This window comes from Apteryx rowi, unplaced genomic scaffold (assembly GCF_003343035.1).
Source record: "Apteryx rowi isolate R43461 unplaced genomic scaffold, aptRow1 scaffold_38, whole genome shotgun sequence".
In the NCBI taxonomy this organism is placed as follows: domain Eukaryota; kingdom Metazoa; phylum Chordata; class Aves; order Apterygiformes; family Apterygidae; genus Apteryx; species Apteryx rowi.
The window spans coordinates 1,615,053-1,639,633 of record NW_020450307.1 but is presented as its reverse complement, the minus strand read 5'-3'; the positions used below and the strand labels follow the sequence as shown (position 1 = coordinate 1,639,633).

The 24,581-nt window shown below is 46.5% G+C and overlaps 1 protein-coding gene across 1 annotated transcript in view; it reads right to left on the bottom strand.

Annotated features, from left to right (window-relative positions):
• CASZ1 (castor zinc finger 1) overlaps positions 1-24,581 on the bottom strand; it is a 55,165-nt gene that overhangs the window by 23,776 nt on the left and 6,808 nt on the right. Inside the window, exons 3-8 of the mRNA XM_026074053.1 lie at positions 16,897-17,737; positions 13,858-13,926; positions 7,937-8,027; positions 5,679-5,843; positions 2,987-3,159; positions 1,333-2,201 (exon numbers count right to left, since the gene is read on the bottom strand). Coding sequence (XP_025929838.1) covers positions 1,333-2,201; positions 2,987-3,159; positions 5,679-5,843; positions 7,937-8,027; positions 13,858-13,926; positions 16,897-17,737 — 2,208 coding nt within the window. The remainder of the gene's footprint in view (positions 1-1,332; positions 2,202-2,986; positions 3,160-5,678; positions 5,844-7,936; positions 8,028-13,857; positions 13,927-16,896; positions 17,738-24,581) is intronic.

The following is a 24,581-nucleotide window of genomic DNA, read 5'->3' as shown; positions in this document are numbered from 1 at the left end:
GACTTGGCGCAGGTTCTAGGTGGCAGCAGGAAGAGGTCTGGGCTGCCAGCAACGACTCTTTCCCATCTTTTCCCCCCACTCTCATATTGCTCACCAGAGCTGCTGCTGATCCTTGCAGCTCAGGGAGCCACAGGGAAGGGAGCTACCTGCCCAGCAGTGCTCTGTGAGAGCCAGTGCAGTGATTCCTAAGGAAAACCACCAACACTGTGATGGGAAAAGCTCTTCCCTCCCCCAGGAGCAGAGAAAGGTAAGTGAGCAAGGGACTAAGGCACAGCACGAGGAGAGCACTGGATGGGCTGGACACCTCACAGGGAGCATGCCCTCTTGGCACAGGCCCAGGGTTAATGGCACTGTCTGTTCTGAGGTTGCTGCAACAGAGGCGCAAGGTGAGGGAAAGAGGGCCACTTGGTGCTACCTGGCTTGGAGAAAGCCCGCAGCTGCCTGACCTCTCTGAAAAGCTGCAGTGAACAGCACCCTCCATCTCTACAGTCCCCTTTCTACCTCTTCTGGGAAGGGAGAAACGCTGCACAGCAAAAGTCAGCCTTAGCTTGCTCTGGATCCACAGTTTGTTATGCCTCAGAGCACAGATGCTCTATCCTTCCTTTCTGCTGCAGAACACGGATTGCACCCTTTTAAATAACTCGCGTCCTGGCAGCATTTCTTGCCCCCCATACCAGCTCCTGTTCTGCCAGTGCTCTTTGTCTCAGCCTTGCTTCCCTGGGAGGGAGATGCACAGCTTGCAAGAACTGAACAGCAGAAAGGTCTAGTTTTATGGAATGTACCAACACCATCTCCAAAAACACAGCTGGCATGACACAGCTGGAGCATAGAACTAGCCCCCGAGATCAGAAAAAGCAGAGGCAATGAGATGCAGGATCCACCCCAGTAGGCTCAGCCAAAACTCAGCAGGGCCTGCAGAAGAGGGCTTAGGCTGCTGTACAGCCTGCAAGTATCAGCCAAGGCTTTTCTCCAGTTCCTTTTTTAATGCAGTGCTACTCCCTTTTCAGGCTACAGCAAAGCAGGTGATACATAGAGCAACACTATTCTTCCAGGTCTGACAGGAGCCTACTCCATTTGTGGGCACAGCTGCAAGTTTCCTGCCTCTTTTCTGGCTACAAGAATACAGCCAGGTTCCACAGGACAGCATGCCAAGACTGTCCTCTTCAAGGGTTCTGGACATGACCAAATTAATTCTCCCGCTTATGTTCCTTTATTATCCCTTCCCCACTTCCAGTCCAATGGACAACTGAGTGACTTCTCTTTTGCTCCTCTCCAAAACATCAGGCATTCCTGTTCCTCCCACCGCCAGCACAACCAATGAGGGTAACTCACCTGCTTCGAGTGCCACAGAGGGCTTGAGTGCAGCTGCTGCCAACCTTGCCATCATAGGAGAGATCAATCCCTTGCTAGCAGAGATCCTTTCCATTATAGATGCTGCTGGAGCTGGAGAAGTAGTAGCTGCTGGGTCACCAGATCCTGAGATGGCCTGGGATGAGGAATCCGTAGGAGCAGATGATGGTGGATTTGTGCCAGAAGAACCAGCAGCCATCAGATTAGATGAGCTGGCAGGAAGTGGTGTAGAGACCCGGCTGGGGATGATAGGGAAAAAGGATCCGGCTGCTCCGGGAAGTGCTGAGTTGGAGAGTGCCAGGGCCAAGGGTATATTGCTGGGAAGAGCCTGGGAGAGCAGGCCAGAGATCTTGGTGGCTGGTGTCATGCTGTTGGCAGGCTTGCTGGCCTGTGAGGAAGCAAGCTCAGCAGCTGAGGAGGGTGCAGCTGGGACTATGAGAGAAACGGAAGACTGCTGACTGGTGGGGGAGGCACTCAGGCTAGAGTTCTTCGAGCTCATGGCGGAGAAGTCAATAAGGTCATCATTACTGGACTCCTCTTGCTCATTATCCTTGGATCCTAGGAGAGAGGCAGGCAGGCCGAGCACTCCCGAGCTCCGGATGTGCCGGCGCTCATGCTTGCGTTTATGGGAGGTCATCTGGCTGGTGGAGGTGAAGGTGAAGCCACAGCCTGCCCTTATGCAGTGGAAGTGGTTTGTGGCCTTGCTGTAGACACAGCCCTCATACTTGCATTCCTCATACTTGTAGAACTTCTTGAAGCCATCCTTGGCATAGGCATCATCTTTGATGTGGTAGCTCTTGTGCTTCTCAATGTCACACTTGTTCTTGAAGGTGAATGTACACCCAGGTCGCCTGCAAGGGCATCGAGGAGAGGAGGGTGGTTGGCTGTGTGAGCTAGGAGCACAATGCAATTGCTGTCACCTGCCTCCCTCTGGGATAAGGGCTGGGGCCAGTATGAGACAGTGGCCCTGGTGGCAATGGGCTCGAGGACCTTTATATGGGTTAACCTGTGATGCCAAGGCAAGCACAAATGCTGCTATGTAAGAGAGCTGGGAAGCTGGTTCCACTCTGAGGAATAGCCAACATGACGTGGGGAAGCAGGCACCCAACACTGCAAGTTCCAACCAAAAGAGCAGCTAAAAGGGGACTGAGGTACAAACTGTGCTTTCCCACTCTTCCTGAGAAGATGAGAAATCAATAGAAGAGCATTTGTGTAACAGAAGGCAGAGTCTGGCCCTGAAAGGGACGAGCTGGCTGACTGCTGGCTGGAGAGAACTCTAGCATGAAAGCACCATTAGCAGCATATTAACGGTACCCCTCAGCTGGGCTCTGTCAGGGAAGAGCACTGTGATAGCTTCCCCAAATGATTATATTATATATTTCCTAGTGGGCATACTTCCCTCAGATCACCTCAGACAGGCCAGTGAATGAATCTCCTGCCTTCAGAGTGCTCTGTGGTAAGACCGTGGAAATCACATCCACCCTGGAGCATGAGTTCTCTCAACAGCGATACTGAGAAGGTCACAGCAGGGAAAAGCAAGTCCCTGTGTATACTCCTGAATTTACAACTTGGCAGAAGGAGGCAAACAGACTATGCATCTCTCAGGCAGAATTCCTCCCCTTCCCTGCTGTCTCACCTGCAATGGAAGTGAGTGGTTTTTTGCCCATAGAACTGGCATTCCACAGTGCCGCAGTCCTCCGTAGCACGGAACCGCTGAAAGCCATCGTTGATAAGCTGTGTGTTCTTCTTGTGAAAGTTCTCATGGGTCATCACGTCAGAGGTGCTGGTGTAGACCTTGTTACAACCCACCTACCCCAGACCAAAACAGGGAGTCATCAACACAACATTTTAATTGCCTACCACAATCTTATTAACATCAGCAATAATAAACATATGAGCCGCACACAAACATTTAACAGTTCCATTTGTGCATTTCTCCTAAGAGTATTCAGTCATCACTTTAATTCCCAAACTAAAGACTGACAGAACAGTCATGAAAAAAAAAAACAAAACCCCAAACCAACTCTCTGGACACAAAACAGTAACAAAAAAGGTAAGGATACGGAAGGATAAAAGACAAGCTACAGATAATCATGCCTGCTTAGGGAGAAAGGGAGCAAGGTTCCTGCTCTTAAGAAGAAGAGAACAAACTGACAGATGTCATTGCTTTTTGTCATCCTGGAGTCGGAGGGAATGAAGCAGGGCTTCATCTATTTAGGGAATATGAAACTGACTGGGAATGAGTTATTCTTCTAGCAGATGGGGCAGGGTGGTGCAACATGAGGTCAATCTTTTGAGCTTGTAATAGATGGGGTTCAGTCTACCAAAGCAGAAACCCTGTGTTCAGCTGATTTGTGCAAACTGGTTGCTTTTTTTCCCATCACTGTTCAAGACTATCAATTCAATAGTTTTAAACTTGCGCAGCAAATGGGAATGGTGTGACGAGCACGGAATGCTGAAAACCTGCCTTCCTCTGGGTAAAGCGGGCAACTTTGCCATATTGAGTAAAAAAACACTGGAATCTGAAAACGTCCTCAGCCCTGCTAAGGGAGGATTTTTTTTTCTTTTCTTCTCTAGCACAACGTGTGCCAATGCCTGCACCATCTCAGAAGTGAAGAGAACGAAAACACCACCTCTCAGTTCAGCCCAGGTTGATTCAAACAGGCAATAACAAAACCCATGACAAATACCCAGAAAAAAAAAATAAAAAGGATCTCCAGCTATTTCCAATATAAAAAAGCCTCTCTCTCTCCACACTGACACCTTGAAAAAAGACAGACCCTGCACGGCATTAAAAAAAAGAATTAAACAAAAACCTCCTTAGGAATAATTCGTAATGCAGCTCTTGGTGTTAAAGCCTAAAAAAATGTCAGTTTATATAAACAACTAACTGAATTTTATCCACACCAATTATGGACATAAAGAAAAAAATACCCCACGAGATGGATGGCACAAATCCTGCCATTTAAGCAATATTTTCTTTAATTGGGAGTTTATGTTCAGACACCTTTCCTGTAAGACACTGCTTACATGGGCATTATTTTACTGGAAGACAGTGGGCACAGAATGGAATTACCCATATATAGCTCTTTAAACGAGGGTCTCTATTCAAACTCAGAGTGACTTAAAGCTGTGAAATATTCATTGTACTCTAAAAAAACTAAGCAAATGCCATTCTGGTCAATTGAAGAAACTGAGCAACAGGTATTATGGAAGAATGACAGAAAACGTCCTCAACAGAAAGTCACATGAAGTCCCCAATTCATCAAAAGCTTGTAAGCATATGCTTAAACCAGACAGAACTTGAGTGCATGCCTAACATTAAGTATGTGCTTAAGCCCCATTGACTTCAAAAAACTGACTTGACTTAAAGTCAAACATATGCTTAAGTCTACCCCAGCAAAGCATTTAAGCGAGACCTGAGTTTTTAGAACAGAAAAGCTTTCAGAAAAGGTTGTCTGAATATTCTCAGGTTGTAATTAGAGCACATTCTCATGACAATGCTTTAGGTCACAATTTTGATGAAACAAGTACCAAAACCTCTAATCTGAGGCACAAAATGATCTGGTCTGTCCTTGTCAAAAAACAGCGAAGGGGTCACAGGTATATCTACACAGTAACTCCAACTCTGGTTGCATCGTTGAAGCCTGCCCTGCTCTCAATACAAAGCTCAAAACCTACACTGCAGACAGATAATTTCTAGTACCACTGGCAAAGGAGATGGATAGCTGGGGGTTAAGTCTAGATAGGTGACATCAAAATTCAATTACTTTAGATGCTGATTATGGAGGAACTGAACCCAGTGTTAAAGGGCAGATTTTCCACAGAGAAGTCTGATTTCAAGGGAGCATCAGGTCAGATTTGGGTAGGGGCAGCGCAGTGACATCTCAAAGAGGTCTCCAAGTCTCAGAGAAAGGGACTTGCTTGAGCAAGTGAAGTCCAAGACTGTGAGAAAACCTTGAGCCCCCCACCCCCCATAAGTCCCCCCTTGCCCCACTGCATGCACCAGGGGTCTAGAAATAGAGAATGGTGTTTCCCTTCACTCTTCCAAATAGGGCGAAAGGCCCTTTGCAAGGCAAAGGCAGTTGGAAGAGGGTACAGACTCTTCACAGAGGTGCCTGAACCAGAAGTGAGCAAGAGAGGCTATGAACAGTTTGGATTACACCCCTTTGCCTCAGGGCAGCCCCCTGCATCCTAACAAGGGAGCGTTAGGCTGCCTGAGTGCTAGGATCCTTTCGGTCGACCCCAGACAGGACACATCTCAAACCACAGCTCTGCTTTCTTCATTTGTTTGTGTGCCACCATCTATTCCCCAGTCCAGCTGTTACCTGCATGCAGTGGTAGTGTGTGCTTTTCCCATTCAGGTGACAGCCATGATAGTACACGCTACAGTCATCCAAGGGGCTGAAGCGCATGAAGCCGTGCTGGAGGGAATTATCACGTTTCTTGTGCATGTTGTAATGCCGAATCACATCCTGTTTACTAGTGAATCTCTGGAGAGATACAGAGACAGACAGAGTGAGATACACGTGATGGGAGTGGGTGAGTAATTCCGGGGGCAGGGTCTGTTGTTGTTGTTGTTGTTGTTGTTAATAAACTTATGTTACCAGGAATTTAAAGCTCAGCAGTAGTCACCCCAAGAGAGTCATATTAAAGAGGAATTGTGTGCACGTATTTTTTTGGTAACAGGAAAGTATATGCAAATAAAAAGTTTAAGTAGAGTAAAAATGACAGTAGTGTGATGTCCAGGATATGCTCCCTGCAGCCTTAAGACTGCAATTCTTCTAACATAATTTTGGCTGCTACTATCTCAAGAACTGCTATAGTTAGAAAGGAAACCAGTGAACTAAACAGCTTGCAAGAGAGTAATCCAAGCTTCCAAATCACTCACTCTTGCGGTTAGCAAGACACTGGCTGCCACATTCATGTCAGACTAAAAACTGGGAAAAACACTCTGCTCTTTTATAGTATTTCACCATTAATTTTAAGTCTCCTGCCACCCCTAGAAGGTGGGGTGGCTTTATTAGGGCAACAGGGACACAAAACTTTCTTCCAGTCACAGAAAAAGCATGTAGTAGAGCTTAGAGCTAAAATGTTGGATGACCAGAACATCCCTTTCATCCCTCCACCTGCTTGAACTAATAAGGGGTACCCCACTCTCAGCGAAGGCTAAGCGCCTTTAATAATGAAGCTTTTCATTTCCATTTCCCACAGCCATCAATATTTAACAGTGAAGGTGGGAAAGTAAATCTGATTTTTTAAAAGAAATCAATATCCATTTATTTTGAGGAGTAATTGAAAAGGCCTGCATTCTAATGTTTAACAACTTTTCCAGTCTCCCTCACGGTAAACAAATTATTATTGCTTCCACTCTTTCCTCCTATAATATCAATCCTGATCAATCCCATTGGTATTGGCATGGGAATATATGGATATAGATTTCAACAGGAATCCCTTGGAGGCGGGAGGTATGATTTCCCAGGGCGTACGTACAGGATTGCTATTGCCAATCATCGTTAATTTGTGCCCACTTATTACAGAGCGTTACTTATTATAAAATATATCCCAGCCATAAAATAATTTGCATCTTAAAAAGCAGCCTAAATCCTTATTCCCTGTGAGACCAGACAGCTCCTCTGCAAGCAGCTTCCAGACTCCTCAGGAAATAATCATGAAGCCAATCATAATAATAGGTTTTTCTGTCTTTCTATCCTTTGTGTTTCTCTTCTGGTGCACAGGTATCTATGTCACAGTTGGGACAGGCTCATCTCGATTACCAAACACTGGGCTAGAAGGACCACTACAAGCATCCCAGAGAAAAAAAACTCCTTTGATCAATAGAAACCCACAGTCAAGCTCAGCAAAGCCAGATCAACTTCCCATGCTGTGGTCAGACTCATTCCTCCGAGACCAAAAGGTCTCCTGGGGTAGGGCAGAAGTTATGGCTGATGCACAGTAGAGGCAAACTCTGGGATTCCCCCCTACACACACACAGCCTGACCACAGAAATGGCAGAGTCAAACTCTCAGACCTGTGAAGAGGGTAAACAAACACAGCACGTGACTCAGAGCTGGCTTGACGTCGCTTCCCTGGCAATTCTCCCAGTAATTACAGCATCGCACATGCTCCTACCCCCACGCTCTCCCCACAGATTCAGGACTGCTGGTCTTATTGGGTGTTTTGTGGTGGCTACTGCTGCTGCAACGTCACTTGGGCAGCAGGAGGGAAAGAGACAGGCTAACAGATCAGCATTCCCTATTTTCAGGCACAATTTGTAACATGGCAGAATTTACTCTTTTGGTTTCACTGATGTAAATCTGGAACAATTTCACTGACTTCAGCTGATCTATATTCTGCTCTTAGTTATAGTGGTCTGCGTTGAGTTAAATGATGTTAGATTTGGAATCCTATTTTACTCCCAGTTAGCCAATAGGTTCAAAATGTATCCTGCTCTCTTCATGAGCAGAAAAGTGAAGAGGCATGTGCATATATGTGGGAGGAAAGCACAGGGGGACACACATGTTCCCTAGGTTGTACCCCTTTAGATTCAGGTAGCTATGCTGGTACCTTTGCACCATTGTTTTACCTGGTAGTTGCACTCCGGGTCGAGGCAGTGGTAATGTTCTCGATACTGGTATGCACAGTGTATGTGTCCACAGTGCTGACTGCCAGAGAACCTGCAAGCATGAGAGGAGTACAGAAGAAAGAAAGCAAGAGAGAATTAAACAGTTTCATGACAGTAGTGTCTGTAAGCAAGGTACAAATAAAATGAGTCTGACTCTTGCTTTCATCCTACTCCATCTCCTTATCACCTCCAAGGATGGGGACCCTCCCACTTTCCTTTTCTCATCTGTCACTAATTTAAAAGTGTTTTTCAGTGCTGAAGAAGTTCAGCAAGATCCCTCAAGTCTTTACATCCCAAATCTGCATGATATCTTTTTTTTTTAATTTCATCTCATTGGATCTCCTTCTGGACTTGACGAGCTCCCAGTCTTCAGGTAAAATGGGAAAAAGTTTTGACATAACCTTTTCTTCCAAGAAATTATGGCAGAGCATTAGATCACCTTTGCATTTCACCACATTCCACTTATTTCTTTTCCATGAGCCTCTTCCCACCCAACTGATCGCAGGCAAAAAGCTAACAAGGCTGCTCTTGGAACAGCTGTGAAACGGTGCCACTACTGGATAATGCAGTATTCAGCCAAATATCCAAACAAATAAGAGGTCTGGAGAAAGCAGAGTGAAAGGGGCCCGCAGGCAGCAGATTAAGTTGCAGATGAGCATGTGGCTCTCAGCTCCTCCAGAGCAAAAAGCCAAAAGGACAGCAAAGTCCACTTGTTCCAGCAGAATGGAGAGGGGCTGCAAGTGGTAATGGGCTGTATTTGCATTTCAACTAAGTGGGGTGCCAGCAGCAGCACAAACAAGGGTGAGTGTTCTTTCAGTTGTTCTCTCCAAAAGCAGTGCACTGGAAATTAGACTGCAACACTGAAGAAAATATCAGTACGAATAAATGGGGGATATCTCATTAAAATCCCAAATCAGCTTTCAAGCAACTAAGATGTGGGAATTCTCCCCCTGAACTGGGGATTCCCTGTGGAAACAGCAAGGTATTCAGGGTGAGAAGACGAGGGGATAAGGTGTGAGTGGGTACCATAAAGGGTATGTTGGGCCAACAGCAGACTCCCAAGAAGAATGCCTGAAGATCACTGCAGATAAGGAAGGGAAACAAGAACAAAATACTCCATTATCTAAGTTGCTTACTTGGGGAGGAGTAAGAAAGGAGGGTTCCTTAAGGCAAATACTGTACAATACTAAAACTCTCATTTGTGAGTTTGGATGCCACAGCAGTGAGTTTCAGAAATCTCCCACGCCATGTGGAGACAAATAAGGATTGGTCAAACATGGATTCTCACTTCTAGGCATATGCACACCTAGCAGGAGCTCAGAAAAGCTCAAGCATTCATTTATTTGTATGAGTGATGTCCCAAGACTTTTGTTTGTTATAACATGGTGTCAACACTACAGAAAAGGTTGCAAACCAGTGGATTAGACAGTAAGCTGCAAAGACAATGGAACACCGTGGAAAGATTATACAGGGACTTTCAATAGGTTGGACAGATTAATGAGAAGCTATTAGAGATGGATCAACAGGAACAGAATGTAGTGTTACAGGCAAACCATCCCGTCAGATGAAGCTATCCTGTGTGCAGCTCTTTTCTCATGCACAACAGCACTGTTTGGCCCTGCGAATTATTATTTTCCATGTGGCATAYGCAGTATTTGTTCACGATAAGAAACAGTGAAAGGCAAGCATGTGAGATTTTCAGTCTGCCTTTAAGTGTAATTAACACTAGGACACAAGAAGCAGCAGCCAGCAACATGCAATCAAGGCATTTCTGCAAACCACTGAGTGTTTCTTACAACAACTTTGGGAACTTCTCACATGGGGGGAGAGAAGGAGGTAAGAAAGACAGAAAGGCCATGTTCTATCTACACACCGAAGAGACAGACAGAATATACTGACTGATAGATAGATCAGTAATTGGCAAAAGCGGATGATCCAAAAACAAGCTAATCAGTGTGATGAACTCTCTGGTGTATATTGTAAGGGAACCTGGAAGAGCTGAAGAGCTTGAAATGGAATAGCAGTGGAGAGAAGGGGACTCAGAGGGGAAACATTCAAAGATAAATTACCATCTGCTCAAAGGTTCCTCACGTCACTTAGTGCTAAACACACCAGGAGTGCATATGATAAAGGGCATCAGAAAGAAACAAAGAAGGGCAACAGGGGAAAAGGAAAAGGAGAGAGGAGCAGGGGTGTCATGGGACAATCAAGGAATGGGGTGGAAATGGGGAAGATTTTGAACTATCATAACGCAAGGTAATGATTAAAAAAAAAAAGGAGCTGGGATGAAAAGCAGGACTAAATAAGGCATTTCTGAAGTACAATAAAGAGGAGGAGGTCAACTGCGGAGACGGCAGGGCCTCCAGGAGATGGAAAGGGGACTTAATTGACAGAAAAGATAGACATTGCTAAAAAATTAAATGACTTCTTTGCCTCAGCATTCACAAAGGGAGATGGGGACAGATGCCAGAAGCAGACATGCCTTTCCCTGGGGAAGGAGAAGAAATACTGCAGGAAATCAGGATCACGCCAGAACAGGTGACTGAGAAACTGGAACAAACCTCAGCAGTGGAGAAGAAACAAACCACAAGGCAAACAGCAATGCTGGCTGCACAAACAAAGGTGTGGAACTAAAAGCAGAGGAAGCAATTCCAGCTCGATGTCGGGACAATAGTGAGGCTACGACACGGCATGGGCAGCAGCCTGAGTCACCATGGCATCAACCAGGCACGCTGACTTGGCAGTAGACTGAACCAACTTGTCCACCTAGACCAGGGCTGTTTTGGCAGCAGCACCACCAGCACCTTCAAAGGAAGACCAAGAAACTGCTCTGGAAAGCTTCCTCCCAATTCCATTGATGAGATGGGGAAGAGAGAGCGAAGGGTAGCAAGAAAGATACAGGGCTAGAGAACTGGGGAATGCAGGCCAGGCAGAGAGGAGAGGAAGGTAACACCCTTGCTAATACACAGACACTTTTCAAGCAAAGCTGTCCACAAGACTGTCTAAGCTAAGGGCACGCAAAGACCAGAGATGCCAACTGCAGTAAGAGAAGGGCCAGACACTAAAGAAAACTGACTGTGTAGGATGAGCCACTTGAAGCCTCCTAACAGGAGTAACTCAAAGGCTCAACTTTAAAAGCAACGGCTAAACAATTACTCTGGCACTTCAAACTCCTACCCTCCTTCTGCATGCCACAGCAAAGTATGTGTGTGTGGCGTCTACAACGTGAGAAGGGAGAGGGAACTGTTCTACAGAACAAGGTGCTTGGGGAAGGAGGGGAGCAGCAAAGAGACCAGAAGGGGGAATTTCTGCTCTTTCAGCCTGTAAGGTTAGGCTCCTAAAGGGTTATATTTATCCTGTGTTTCTTCTGACACTTGAAACAGTTCAAAGCTATTAATTTTTAAAGCACAGCATCTGTTTAGCTTTTTCATAACAGGAAAGCTTACACATCACACACTTACACGCATACACACACACACATTCACTGCACATGCAGTAATGTACATCAACACCCCTATTAATTTACATGAATGTACCCACAATTTCCATGTACTTGAACAGGCACAAACACACACACCTGATTGCAAGCTCACAGACCATTTCATCACACTGATATGCAAATCCAAACCCATAAGTTGTGCACAGAGGCACACAGACTCATTTTCACAAGTACAACCCCCTCCCTTCCCTTACTTTAATCTGTTCACTTTTTTTTTTTTCAGAAAGAACTAGTCCTGATCTGGCAAGAGTTAGCAAGAAAAACCAAGATAAATAAATAATATTAAAAAAAATAAATAAAGAAGTTAGCATGCTTAGTGAGTGTTTACAGACTCATTACCCTGTAACGATGATGTGAAAGAAGGAAGAAAAAAAACCCACCCCAATTACAAGGGGGGAGGAAACCCACACAGAAATAAATATTTAAGCAAGTGCTGCCAGAAGCACCATCTGCTGAGGCACTAATAATAATAATAATAATTTTTTCTGTGGTCTTTTTTTTAATTATAAATATACACGGAAAAAAACAACAACAACCCAAACTAGCTAAGTAAGTAAGAGGTTTTGTTTTGTTGTATGAGAGAATGGATTATCCCTGGGCAGCTTTTGGCAGTGGCTTTGGCAAACTCATTAAGCTAATTATGCAGTACAGACATACAGTGTCTCTCCCCCCCTCCTTGATTTTAAGGCTTTAAACTGTTTTTAAAACTGTGTGTAAATTGAAGGGAAGTGGCTGTGCTGCCAACGGGCGGCTTGCGGAGCTTTTTAAGCAGGATGTGGTGTCCCTTAGCTATCTCACAAGCCTCCCTCAGTTACCTGTCTGACCCAGGGGAAGGGGCTTGCAGAGCACTACAAAGAGTGGATGTGGGTGTAGTGTTTACACAGTCTTCTGCTTGAGAGAGGAACCACAGATAGAAAGAGTGGGATCTCCTCTCTCACTGCAACCACTGTGATCCCTGTAGCGCGCAGCCAATAGCAGAACAAACCTTCAGATCCTTAGTGCTCCCTTGACATCTCCTGGAGGCAAGCAGTGACTCAAAATAGAGGTCTGATGTTCAGCAGAGCAAAACTAAGCTCTCACTATCTCAGTAATGGAAGGGTGCTGCTCCTTCCACCTCACAGACAGACCCTGCTTTCATTCCTATAGTGTCCCATGAGTAGGTGATTTACTACATGCACCAGAGGCATCTCTAGATGAACTAGAGGACTTGCATGTGGTGGTGCAGCTGTCCTCCCTTCCCACACGGTTTTATCTTCTTCCTTCCTCTCCTACAGCACGGATTTGGGCAAAAGGGATGGAGGTGAAAATCACCTCTCCTTCCTTTCTCTAGCTAGAGAGAATACTGTTCTCATCCTCCTCCCCTGCTGATGTGCTGAGATCCCAGTACCTTCCTAGTTCCTAGCAGCATAACCACAGCTGACTCCCTCCTGCAAGGAGCCTCTCTATAGATTCTGGCAAGGTGGGAAAGCACATTACAACCCCCCTCCCTTGTTGGTAAGTGCCCAAGTGCTAGTGGGAACAAACCCGTCAATTTTATCTCTGGAGAAAAGATTTGTTTGCTTGCTTCCCCTGGCGGGTGTCTTTCTCTGTACAAGGGGCTTTCATAGTTAGCTTCCCCACAGTACAGATGAAGCATTCGGCAAGATATGGACAGAAGCTGATGACCCTTTACATGGTGAGCTATAAAACAGGCAGGTGTTAAGCAATGATTTCTTCTGTCCCTTTGGCTCTGACGACATTATCCATTCTGTCCCACCACCCCTCAACTACTCCAGCTGTGGGCTCCCTGTACAGCCCTCTCAGCGTCACTCATTCCCAACCCAAGCCTGTCCAGAGCTGTGCTAAGGTGCCCTAGTCTGCACCTTACTCAGTGAGTGTTTCTCATATAAAGGAGCTGCAAAATATTCTAAGACAAACATCCCACACTGATGCTGAGACCTGCCTAAACTCAATTCATGTGTGAATCCCTCCCAGCCTGGGTTCTCAGAGGTGAGATATTTTCTGCTTGCCTCCTGCAGGCACTGAACACGGTAGGGAAAAAAGGTTGGAGACAGCACAGCAGTGGACACAGACAATGACAGTTAAGAGACAAAGAACCCATTTACAGCCTGGGCTTCTGCAGTGAAACGTTTCTCCACTGTTTGTTGCAAGGTCTAACAGCTCCAGGGAGCAGAGTGTGCTCTTGGCGTGCCTGCACACCCCTCTCAGCTCCTGCTCTCCCAAGCAGGGGAACAGAGTAACTACAGATGTCAGAGGAAAATGAAAGTGCCCATGACTGGTTTGTACACTCAGTCCAGAGAGACGACACCTCTTCTCTCCCACCACCACTCCACCCTTTTCCTCCCTCCAGCCCTCCCCCAAGAAAGCCAAGGGATTTGCCTACCTGGCAATATATTTCTGGTAAATATTTACATCTTCGCTGACAGCTGGTTTGTCAGTGGGTAATCCATTCCTAATGAGAAACACACAGGGCAGAACTGGTTAGCAGGCAGGGACAGGGCACTGTCCAATCTCCCTGTTTCTCAGGACAGAAAGCTCTAAGAAGAGTAGCCAGCAAAGACACCCATTGGTTTAACCTCCCTCCCCCTGACCCTTCAGATTCCATATCTTCTTTTCCTAAGGATCTACATAGTCCCCCATCACCCTTCCTGCAAGTTCTCTCTCTGAAGGACTTGATTCAATTTGTTGGAAACACTGAGAAGACCAACCATTAAAACACATTCCTGCAGATAAAACTAGGTACCCACCTATAAACAAGTGATGGCCACATGAAAACAAAAACCTCCCTGAAGCATCTTGCAACACTGTCCTTATTTACACGGAAGGGCCATCAAGAGATATGCACGCTAGGCTCAACTGAGGGAGAAGAGTCTTCATGGTTCAGAGATGCTGTTAGTTGTTGCTCATTTCATATCACCAGCAGGCACACTGTATCTGTTACCTGGTCCTGGCAACACAGCTGCAGGCTAGATGGGGCTTTAACTGCCTCTTTTTTCACACAGGTATTCCAACTCCAATACACAGATGGTGTTACAAAGGCATCTATATATTTAAATCACTGAAAACCAACCCAAGTGCACTCAACTGTTTTATCAGCTTGGATTACACAGAATCATTAGGAAGCAGACAGAAATTATGTCCTTGTTGAGTTGAACAACAGAGGAAAAAAAGATACTGGGCCAGGCTCCAGCCCACCCAAGACACAGTGGCACACCAACACAATCTGAGATAGGCTGTACGTGGTCTTCATTCCCAATTCTGTCCCCCCATTCAAACTCCATTCCTACTCTTGACAGCTTTGTAGCCTTGTTAAACAAGGACACCTTTGCACAAGGTCCACCTGAAGTAGGTAGATTAGTTCAGGCCAGGTTAATAGCATTAAATGTTATAAAGCTAAAACCCTTGGCTAGGATATATTTGTATGTGTGTGAGAATAAGGGGTAGTTCCTGACAGATTATGTGGTCCTAGTGGAGATTGTGAATGGAAAGCCAGATCCCAGATAACAGAGTTAGCACTTCTTCCACCAGCACAACAGGCTGCCTTCTTTTCTCAAGAAAGCCTGTACCTAGTAAGCAGCCTCAATGAGAAGGAACCAGAGGCCATTCCGGGCTCCATGTGTCATCAGGACACCGGGAGCAGCCAGGCTGAAGCCCCAGGTCACCCCATTTCTGGCTGCACCCCCATCACCCCTACCCAGCCGAGAAAGTTCCGTAGCTAGACAAGGGATTACCATCGTGCTGCAAACCCACATTTGCAAGTGGCAGGAAATGAGCAAGAAAAAGGAAATCAAACTTGGATCCCAAAGCAACAGTAAAGCAGGTCAGAAGATGCTCATGGCCTCCCAAACGCAGCTCTAGGACAGCCACTGAACACCAGGCAGCTCAGAGTCCTGGAGACTCTTCAGGGGCAGAGCCACTGGTCAGCTGATCCACCACAATAAGGCACTGTGCCTACAGCAGTATTTACAGCACAGTGCTTTTTAATAACAGCAGTCCCTGCCTGCCATCTGGAGTGTCTGCAGTGTTCATCCTGAGAGGGGGCCACGTGCAAACGCTAACAATCCTCAACCCTTTCCCATACACCCTAATCATAGAAACTACTAAAACTGTCTGCAGGCAGATGACTTTATCACATGGAAGATAGGCATCATTAGCTCTGCCTTCCAGGTGGGGAAACATGGAATGTGAGGGATGGAGACTTGACTAAGACAGTCTACAGCATCCAGGTGAAGAGCAACCCAAGTCCTCCTAGGTCCAGATATTAACCAGAAGACAGCCTTCCTCCTTACCAAAGAGCAAAGCAGGAGGGTGAGCGTGATGGCATTTGCTGCAGAGGTGCAAGCCACAGGTCCTGGACTTGCTACAAACGACTCCAAGGGATTCACAGCTGACAACAGCTAGGTCCACAGCGAGAAATGAGCAAATCCAGAGCAAGACAAGAAAGCAGGTAACTCCCTCTCTCCCTCTCTTTTTGAAGCCTGACACTGATAGAGACTGTAAAATCAGGAGGGATTAGATGTAACCTGACCCTTTTCTAGGAGGCAACAAAGTTTTCATGACAGAAACAGCCCATCAGCCCCTGCATTCTCATTGCCCCACGGCATATAATCACTATCATCCCTGGTCTGTACAACACCATGTTGTGACCATGCCCCTCACATGTGCTTATGTAGCTTTTCTACAGCCACCACCTGGAAGCCACTGTAAAAATAATCTGAGGGTGGCAAGGCCTTCAGGTATTGCCATTCAGTCAATGGCATCACCACAGAGACTGCCAACAATGTATGTGTATGAGATTACTAGTGCTAATCGGAGTAATGAGTTTGCCTGGTCTGAGAGGTAATTTCATGACCTTTATTTGTGTAAGGAACAGACAAACTGAGAAGACACAGGCTTGGATCCACAAAAGTATGTATATGCCTAACTCCTATGAAAATTAATAGGAATTAGCCACCAAATGTTTTTGGAGTTCTGGGACACAACCTAATGCAAACAAAAGGCCCTATGCTGCTAACATTGAAGTCAATGGGAGTTCTGCCACTGAGTTAAATGGAAGCAAGAATCGGGTACTACTGCAGACAAAGCTGGATGATGGGGAACTAGAACAAGGAAGAAGCAAAATAGTTATGATCTTGACCTCAGAGCACTGATAGCACCATGTCCCTGTATCTTTCATTTCAGCTAGCGGGCTCTAGATTCATGGCTGTGACTACTGATGGCAGTCCACGTCCTTAGTACAAGTAAGACAAATAGATGTAAGCTGCAACAGAAGACCAGCCACTCCAACAGAGATCAAAAAGAAATACCAAATTACCAGTGCAGTATTCATCAGCACACCAACTATAATGTCCCACTGATCCACCCACATGCCGTAGGTATGTTCCCTCACAAATACAAAGAAAAAAAGTGGGAGGACACTTACTTTACTGTAGAGACTGTTCCAGTTGTGATGGAGTCTGTCTTGGAGAATGTTGATTTCAGGTACTCAGGAGTGTTGAATGGCAATGAGACGGACTGCTCTGGCCCGGCCACAGGAGCACTGCTGGGGGTACTGGCGAGTGGAGCAGGGGCCAGGCTGGGTGTTGGAGCCTTTACTGGAGTAAGCTTCTGGATGTTCCTCACATCGTACTTGGAAGGCCGGCCTACCTTGCCTGTCTTGAAGGCAATGGCTCCTCCCATATCTGGGCTTCCTTCTCCAGGCTTGAAAAGGTGCAAGTACTTGACGTTCTCTAGGTCATACTTGGAAGCCTTCTTGTAAGTGTTGCCATTTTGTGGCCTGATGCTCTCACCTGTCTTCAGTTTCTGAATGAAGAAGTCATACTTGGAGGCTCGTGACATCAGACCCTGCATCTGGGAACTGCTAGGAGAGGGCAGAGGCAGGATGGTGGCTTTGGTCTCCGTCAGCAGGGAGGCATCTGGACCTTGTACCCGGATGGGCTGTGCCAGCACTGAGGAAGCCTCTTTGCCCAGCTTGGAGCCCAACTCTTCAGATTTGGCCAAGTGCATAGGCCAAGAGAGCTGCTCTCCAGCTTTGAGTTTGCGGATGTATTCCTCATACTTGGAGAAGCGGGCTCGTTTGCTCATGGCATCCTCACCAGGAAGGGAGGCAGCAGCTGCAGTGGCCTCTGAGGTAGCAGCGTTCAGCTTGTCGAAGCTGATCTTGCGGGCCAGCTCATCCCGCATGTTCTGATCGTCATAGCCGAACATGCCCAGGAATTCATTCATGGTGGTAGCGGCATAATCTCGCAGCGATGAAGCTTCCCCTACAGACAGCCAGAGTGAGAGAATTATGCAAGGGGTTGATATTTCTTCTCCTCCCATAACAGCACTGGTAGTGGGGAGGGGGGGAGTAGGGGGAGAGGGGAACATGATCTACTGACGTTTGGCTCACTTGTTAGGTTTTACGACTCTTAAATTAATTTGTTTAAAAAAAAAAAAGTAATTAATACTGGGGTAAAATAAAAAGAGTTCATCAATGCCAGGAAAATCAATTTCCTAAATGTTCTAGCCGATGGCTTTTCAGTACATTAAACAAAGTTTCATAAATGTCTCTGCACTCTTGCCTTGGCCTAATATGAAGAAAAAGTAATTTTACTGGAAGTGAGACCAACACCAATACGCTGAGGTTTGTGCAGTTCTGTCCTTGTGTGTGTTTTTATATGAAAGGAGGTGCACAGAGGATGGCCTACAGTGTGTCTGTGTGTGTAAGAGGGGTGGAAACGTGGGGAACAGCTAGCTAGGTGTTTGTRTTGGTGAGCAGCAGGAGTGAAAGCAGGAAGGGGAGCATGGTGTGAAACGGATAAGGGAGAGGGCAAAACAATGCATGGGGTGGAGTGGAAGGAGGGCAGAATGAAAAAGTGCAGAGAAGGGAAGGAAAGTGGCAGAGGTGGAGACGGATTAAGGGGGAAGAGCTGCAAAGGCTGTATGCATGAGAAGCTTGGTGGTGAGGAGTGGGGGAAGGAGCAGAGACGAGAAGGCAGGACAGTGGTAGGGCAGCTCCCCATAGCTGTTCCAGGCCTTCACTTCCCCATCAATTTTCTAAGATTTCTTTTCAGCAAACTTGCTCCCTTCCTTCTTAATTCCAATGACTGGAAAGTACTACACTCCATGTGAAAAGAGGCAAGAAATCTAGGAAGTCAGGAGAAACCCACTGCCAATGTCCTGAGCAACCAGGAACAGCTGCCAGTAAGACCAGGAGAGGAAAAGGCAGGTGCAAACTGGTTAAGGAACAGACTTCTCTCCATCGGGATTTGGGCTGAGGACAGAAAAAGCCGTCCTCCTGAGGTGAGGCAACATGGAGAGGGAGAAAGCCTCTTCTCCTGAGCACAGCTTGGGGACAGGGCAGGAAGGGCTGTCTACCTGGGGGAGATCACAACAAAGTAGTATAAGCAAAAGCTGTCCTTCCTTGGGTCTCTCCCTCCCTCCCCCACTCTTTCAGGCAGTTTCACTGGCCACGAGGAGGGGAAGAACATACTTCTGGAGGTCACCCAATATCACTGTAAAGGAGGAAATAAAGATCGCTCTGACGTGCCAGCTTGGACTCATTCAGGCTTCAGTCTGACACAGCGTTCCTCCTCCTCCTACTCCTCCTCTCCCTCTTGCTTTCTCCTGCAGAGTAAAGATTTACTGTGTGCAGGAGTCCTTCAAACCTCCCTCGTCATCTTTTCCAATCACTCACTCTAGCTCTCCTGGGCAAGCACCCTCTTTCACAAAGAGAGAGCCAACACAGGCAGGTACACTGACAGCAGAATGGGGTTTCCAGGCACTGGGTCCAGAGCTCAGACCAAATCAGCACTGCCATGAAACACAGCAGAAAAGAAAGGAATCAAGCAATCGCCGCAGAACAGGTCAACACTAAAATAGACCCCGAGGATTTGGGGATCTGACAGCCCATGATGCTATTATACACACAGGCACACACATACATGAGAGCACTTCTGTGCACACAAGCCCCAGTCAATGAGCTGAGTCCCAGTTCAGCAGCCATCAGTTTCCACAAATCTGTTTCCACAGGACTGTACAGAGGAAGACACTGCCTGCAACGGGCTCCAGAAACCTGCAAGACCATCAGGATCATAATCCTGCTTCAGTATTGCCCAATGTAGCTGGGTTCACAGATCAGAAATCCCGCTGCACTAGTGGCCTGTGTACATGGTACATGACAAGGGCAATGCCAAAAGCACATAGCTGAAGCCTGCAAGCAAAAGGATGAAGATGCCTGCTGGGTGTTGGGATCTGGTTTAGCACAAAATGGCTTTCCATGGCTGGGCACTTATGCCCAGTATCCTGCATGATCCTGCGCTGCCTGATTTCAGAATAAACACTCTGTTAGTTACAAAATGGGGTGACAATGCCCCTGCTGTGTCAGGCTCAGGTCCTAGCTTTTCTCCCCCCCCCTCCCCAACCTTATGGGTCAGTACTAATCCTAAAGGATGTTTAATGCAGAATCAGGCCTCACAGTGTTCAACAACAAGATGTGATGAGTAACATGCCATGTCAGAAGGAAATCTCAAGGAAAGGCTGCATTACTCCATCTTCAGAGGTAGGATCATTTCACCTGTGCTTCCCAACTTGACCACTCTCCTCTGACCCCTCCAGCACCCTATAAAAGCCATAAACTTTCAAACACAGACATTAAATAATTTCATCTCATTTTAAAGCTTTTCTGCTTTTCGCCTCTTTTTCTCTCTTCTCCACCTTCATTTTAGTGTAACTGTATCACCCCACAAAAGTGATTAATCTCATGAAATCCCTGCTGGGTCTAGGATTTCCCTGTTTCTGTTATATCTGTCTTCCATGTTCTCTTTTTCATCTCTCTTTGGGCCTGTAAAACAATCCCCTAGCCTCCCTCACAATGCCCTGATTCCAAGCATTGCACAGAAAAAACCTAGTCAGCCTAGGCCAAACTGTGAGGGGAGAAAGAATATCACAGAGAGGATCTGAAAGGAAATTAAACTATCAAGTGTGATTTTTGCTGGCTTTAACAGCTGCCCTGAAACCTAGCCAGTCCCTTTCCTTCTACTTCTAACCTGCAGCCCACAAAAACCAGCACATAGCTGGGAGACCCTCTTCCTCAATCCTACATTTCAAACCAGTTTTACAAATCCCAGCTTGGTTCAGGCCCCACAGACATTACAAAACCAGAGAGGGAATGCAAGGAAACCTGGAATTTCCCTGTAATACCAGGAAAAAGAAAATGTTGTAGGAGATCGGCTCCTTTATAAATCTCTCTTATCTGCATACTTGTGCTTGGAAATCATCCTTGGTACCCATCTGGTTAGATTTCAACTGGTACAAACAATCAGATGCAAAAGCCAAGACCACAGGAAAGGGGGAGTTTTCAAGTCTCTTCTGTGCTTTGAGAAAGTCTGGGGCTGAGCTCAGGTCTCATTTCCCTGGATTTGCCCTCCTCATCCCCCAAAACAGCTTGCATTCTGCTTTTCCTTTGCTCAAATTTGGTGCTGGGTGGTCACACTACCCTCCCTGATCAAATGCTTTGCCAGTGCTGCTGTGAAGGTCAGCCCTTCTTCATCCACATTTGAGGTGAAACCCTCATCAGTTCCCACTGTCCACTACCTAGCAAGCACACCTTTACCCATTCCAGCATGAGTCCACCAACACATCCCCTAAAGCCAAGACAACCTTCACTTATTTGCACAGGTAGCTAACCAAAAGGCCAGAGGCTCTTCTACTGGAGGCACCTGTGGGAGGGATCTGTCTCACCACAAAGATGGTATGAGATGCAGCCAACTCATTTCATGAACACCTTGAAACAACTATGAACAGGCAATTATTACTATCTAGACAACAGACAACTCCCCCCCACATCCACACGCAGGCAGAAGTGAAGCAGGACAGTGGTCAGGAAATGAACCCTGCAAAAAGTGCATGGCCCTGGATTTCTGTTCATCTCCAGCCCTGGGAACCACTGGCACTGGGTCTTCTCCCCCCTCCCCTTGCATCACATTTTTCTCTCCTCTTCTGCGTGATAACAAAAGGGCTCCCTCTCCCCTTGCTGCTACTCCCATTTGTGGGCATTGCCAAAGAGCAGAGATCTGTGTGTCTCAGAGCAGCTATCATATCACAAAGGATCCGGAGCTAGCAAAAAAGGGGCTAAAAATAGCCTGCAGCAGCACACTATATATGGAAGGAAAAGCAAAACAGCCCAAATGGAGTCTAAGGTCTGGATGCTGGGGGATGGGGCATCCCAGGCAGGGCTCTGTCCTTTATTTTGCTTGGGAGGGGAAACATGTAAATGTGGGGGATACAGGATAATAAGCACAAAAGTTGCAGTCTCTGCACAGGTCCTCCCAAGTGTAGGACTCTCCACAGGAAATTAGGAGGGGAAAAAAAAACTTGTTGAGAACAGCGCTAATACTCACTTTCTGAGACACTTAGCCAACAGGGAAAGAAAAGGAAGGAAAACTTTGAAAGCTTGTACAGGGGAAAGCTGGTGACTGCTTTAGCTCTCTATGTAAGTAAAAGGCAGAGCAAAGAACACGGGTTTGTATAGGAAAATCTTCCTGGGTATTTGTGCGTCAGTGAAAGATTGTGGAAAGGGATCTGTCAGAGGCTGTACTGGGAAATCTGAATGCTATATATAAATAAGCATAGAGAAGTATGGGTCAGTCAGTGTAGGAGAGGGTGAGTGAATGAATGAGGAAACATATCTGCATGTCTAAAACACAATCTGACACTTGTCTCCTGATGGACACCAGCTTTGTGGCTCCTGAATATGTTCCCTAGCTGTTATGGAAAGGGAGACACACAAGGCAATACTTTTGCAGAGCCCCACACCAAGGAGTGGCTCAGAAGAAGAAACAGGGACCCCATATACGCATGTTCCCCATGGTGACAGAACTATCTTGTTTCAAAGCACGAGGACTGAACAGCATGGACCAAGTCTCAGCAAACTCCTGTGCAATGCACAACAACCCTCACTGTTCTTTGACCCCAGAAGGGAACAAAGGTGGCAGGGATTTGGCATCAGACTACAGGAGGTGCTACTGAAAGGCATGAACAGCAGCTGAAGAAGTCCAATAAAGCAGGTTGCCTGTGTACATACTGGGACTCCAGGAAGCAGCAGCCCATATAATTAGGATCACTTTCCTCACTGACCTACAAAGCTCTGCTAGATGCAAGATCTCTTTTTCTGTGTGGCTCCTGCTTTTTAGCCCATGTATGGGGCCAGTATTAAATGCTGCTGAGCACTCACAGCTCTATGTCCTCAGAGAGAGCAACGGGCACTTCAGCACCTCCAGAACCAGGTTCCTGCAACAACTTCCCTGAAGCCACATTAACTGGACGGGAAGAGCTGTATTGCTCTCCTTTGATCTGAATGCCTTCCGCTACATCTTCCCCCTCCCACCCCCACCCCAAGTCACAGGAAAAACTCCCTTTTGGTGCAGGCAGTTGCGGATCTCACTGGAATAATTTAACTTGCACCCAGTAACACCAGGTCTGAGGGTACTTGGTGAGGAGCAGCTTAAAATCTATTTTCTGGAACACTGCCTTAAAAACAGAGAGAAAAAGAACTTCAACCTTTCCAAAGCAAGCTATGTTTCACTCTGTGCTTTCCAGGGAAATGTTATGAACAACATTTACAAGAGGGCTCTTGAAAACACAAGCTCAAGACCTGACAGTACCTCCGTCTGCAGGTCTAATCCCATGTGGCTGCATATGTACACTGGACCTTGCATGTGCTACTACCTGCTTTGTACATAAATGAGCCTCCGGCCCCCATGAACGCTTATGCATTTTTGTATAATCCTCTGACAATACAGCCCTAAAAACACATTTTACTGAGAACTCCTACCCCAAAGGAAAACCTCTGCTCCTTTTCATTTTCCACAGGTTGGTAACATATTTTTACATTCTAGGTTCCCCTCCTTTTAGCTTTATAGCAAATAAAAGCTGCAAACGTGGGGGAAGGGCAATTAAAACAAACTAAAAACTGAGTCCAGGCACAATCACCTTGTGTCGGGGAACGACAAGGGCTTTCCTATCAAAGGAAACTGAAGGTCACACTTTTCCTCATTGATCTTGCAATGTTTGTTAATTACTCTGTCACTGATGTGGCGAAGGATAATTAAACAGCTCTGTTTATATCTTATATGCATAATTATGTGCGCTGCCACTGAACTCGTGAAGACTAGAGAATGTGCCTCTCCAGAAGGCAAACGGACAGACAGAGATGAGTTTTGGCTGCATTATTAACAGGAGGAGGAAAACACGCGCACACAGAAGGAAGAAAGTTTGATGGATTTGCAAAGTGCTGAGATCAGGGGAGGGGTGTGTGCAGGTGGAACAGATTACGGGGAGATCTTTCTATCACAAATCCAACCCAACTGTGTAACAAATCAGGGGGAGGGTGTTGCTCTGCCCTAATAAAACGCAATGTGTCCTAGGCTTAGTACTAGTATGGGCATCACAAAATCAGTCTGGAGGTACCTGGGTGTCAGAAAGTGAGGAAGAAATTCAGCTCGGGCTTTTCCCAACATCTCTTGCTGAATTCAGCTTTTGAATGAACCACAGAAATAAGGTAGAAGCTATCTCAAAGTAAGAAATGCACGCACAGCCTGGGGGAAAACACCTTGCAATTGCACATAAACCAGCATCCAGTATAAAAGTGGTGAGGAACATGCAAATTTTGGAATTAACGGCTTTGCCTGGCAAGATCCTGAACTCACTGTGCATTAACTCCACCAACAAGGTTGGAGGATGTGATCCCACAGCGTCCCTCACGAAGGACGCAACGCTGTGGTAAGCGGTAACCCGCTCCACCTCGCCAGCAAGGATAACCACACCAGCAAAGAGGGAAGGGGAATGTGTTAAGTGTTGGATGCCTCTGTCAGAGTTTTGGATTTGACACCAAGAAAGGGGCACCAATACTGATACGCAAACCAAGGGATAAACAAACAAAAAGAGGAAAAAAGTTAGCACTGGACGCCGGCTCACTCCAAACCGTAAGCTTGGCAATCGTAGCGCAGTGCTAAGCCTGAGCGAACGAGCCCGACGAAGCTGCAGAGAGCAGCGGCCCCAGAGCCGGCAGGTTAAGCGATGCTGGGGTCCAGGCTGGGCACCCCCGGGCGGCTCAGAGCTGTGCAG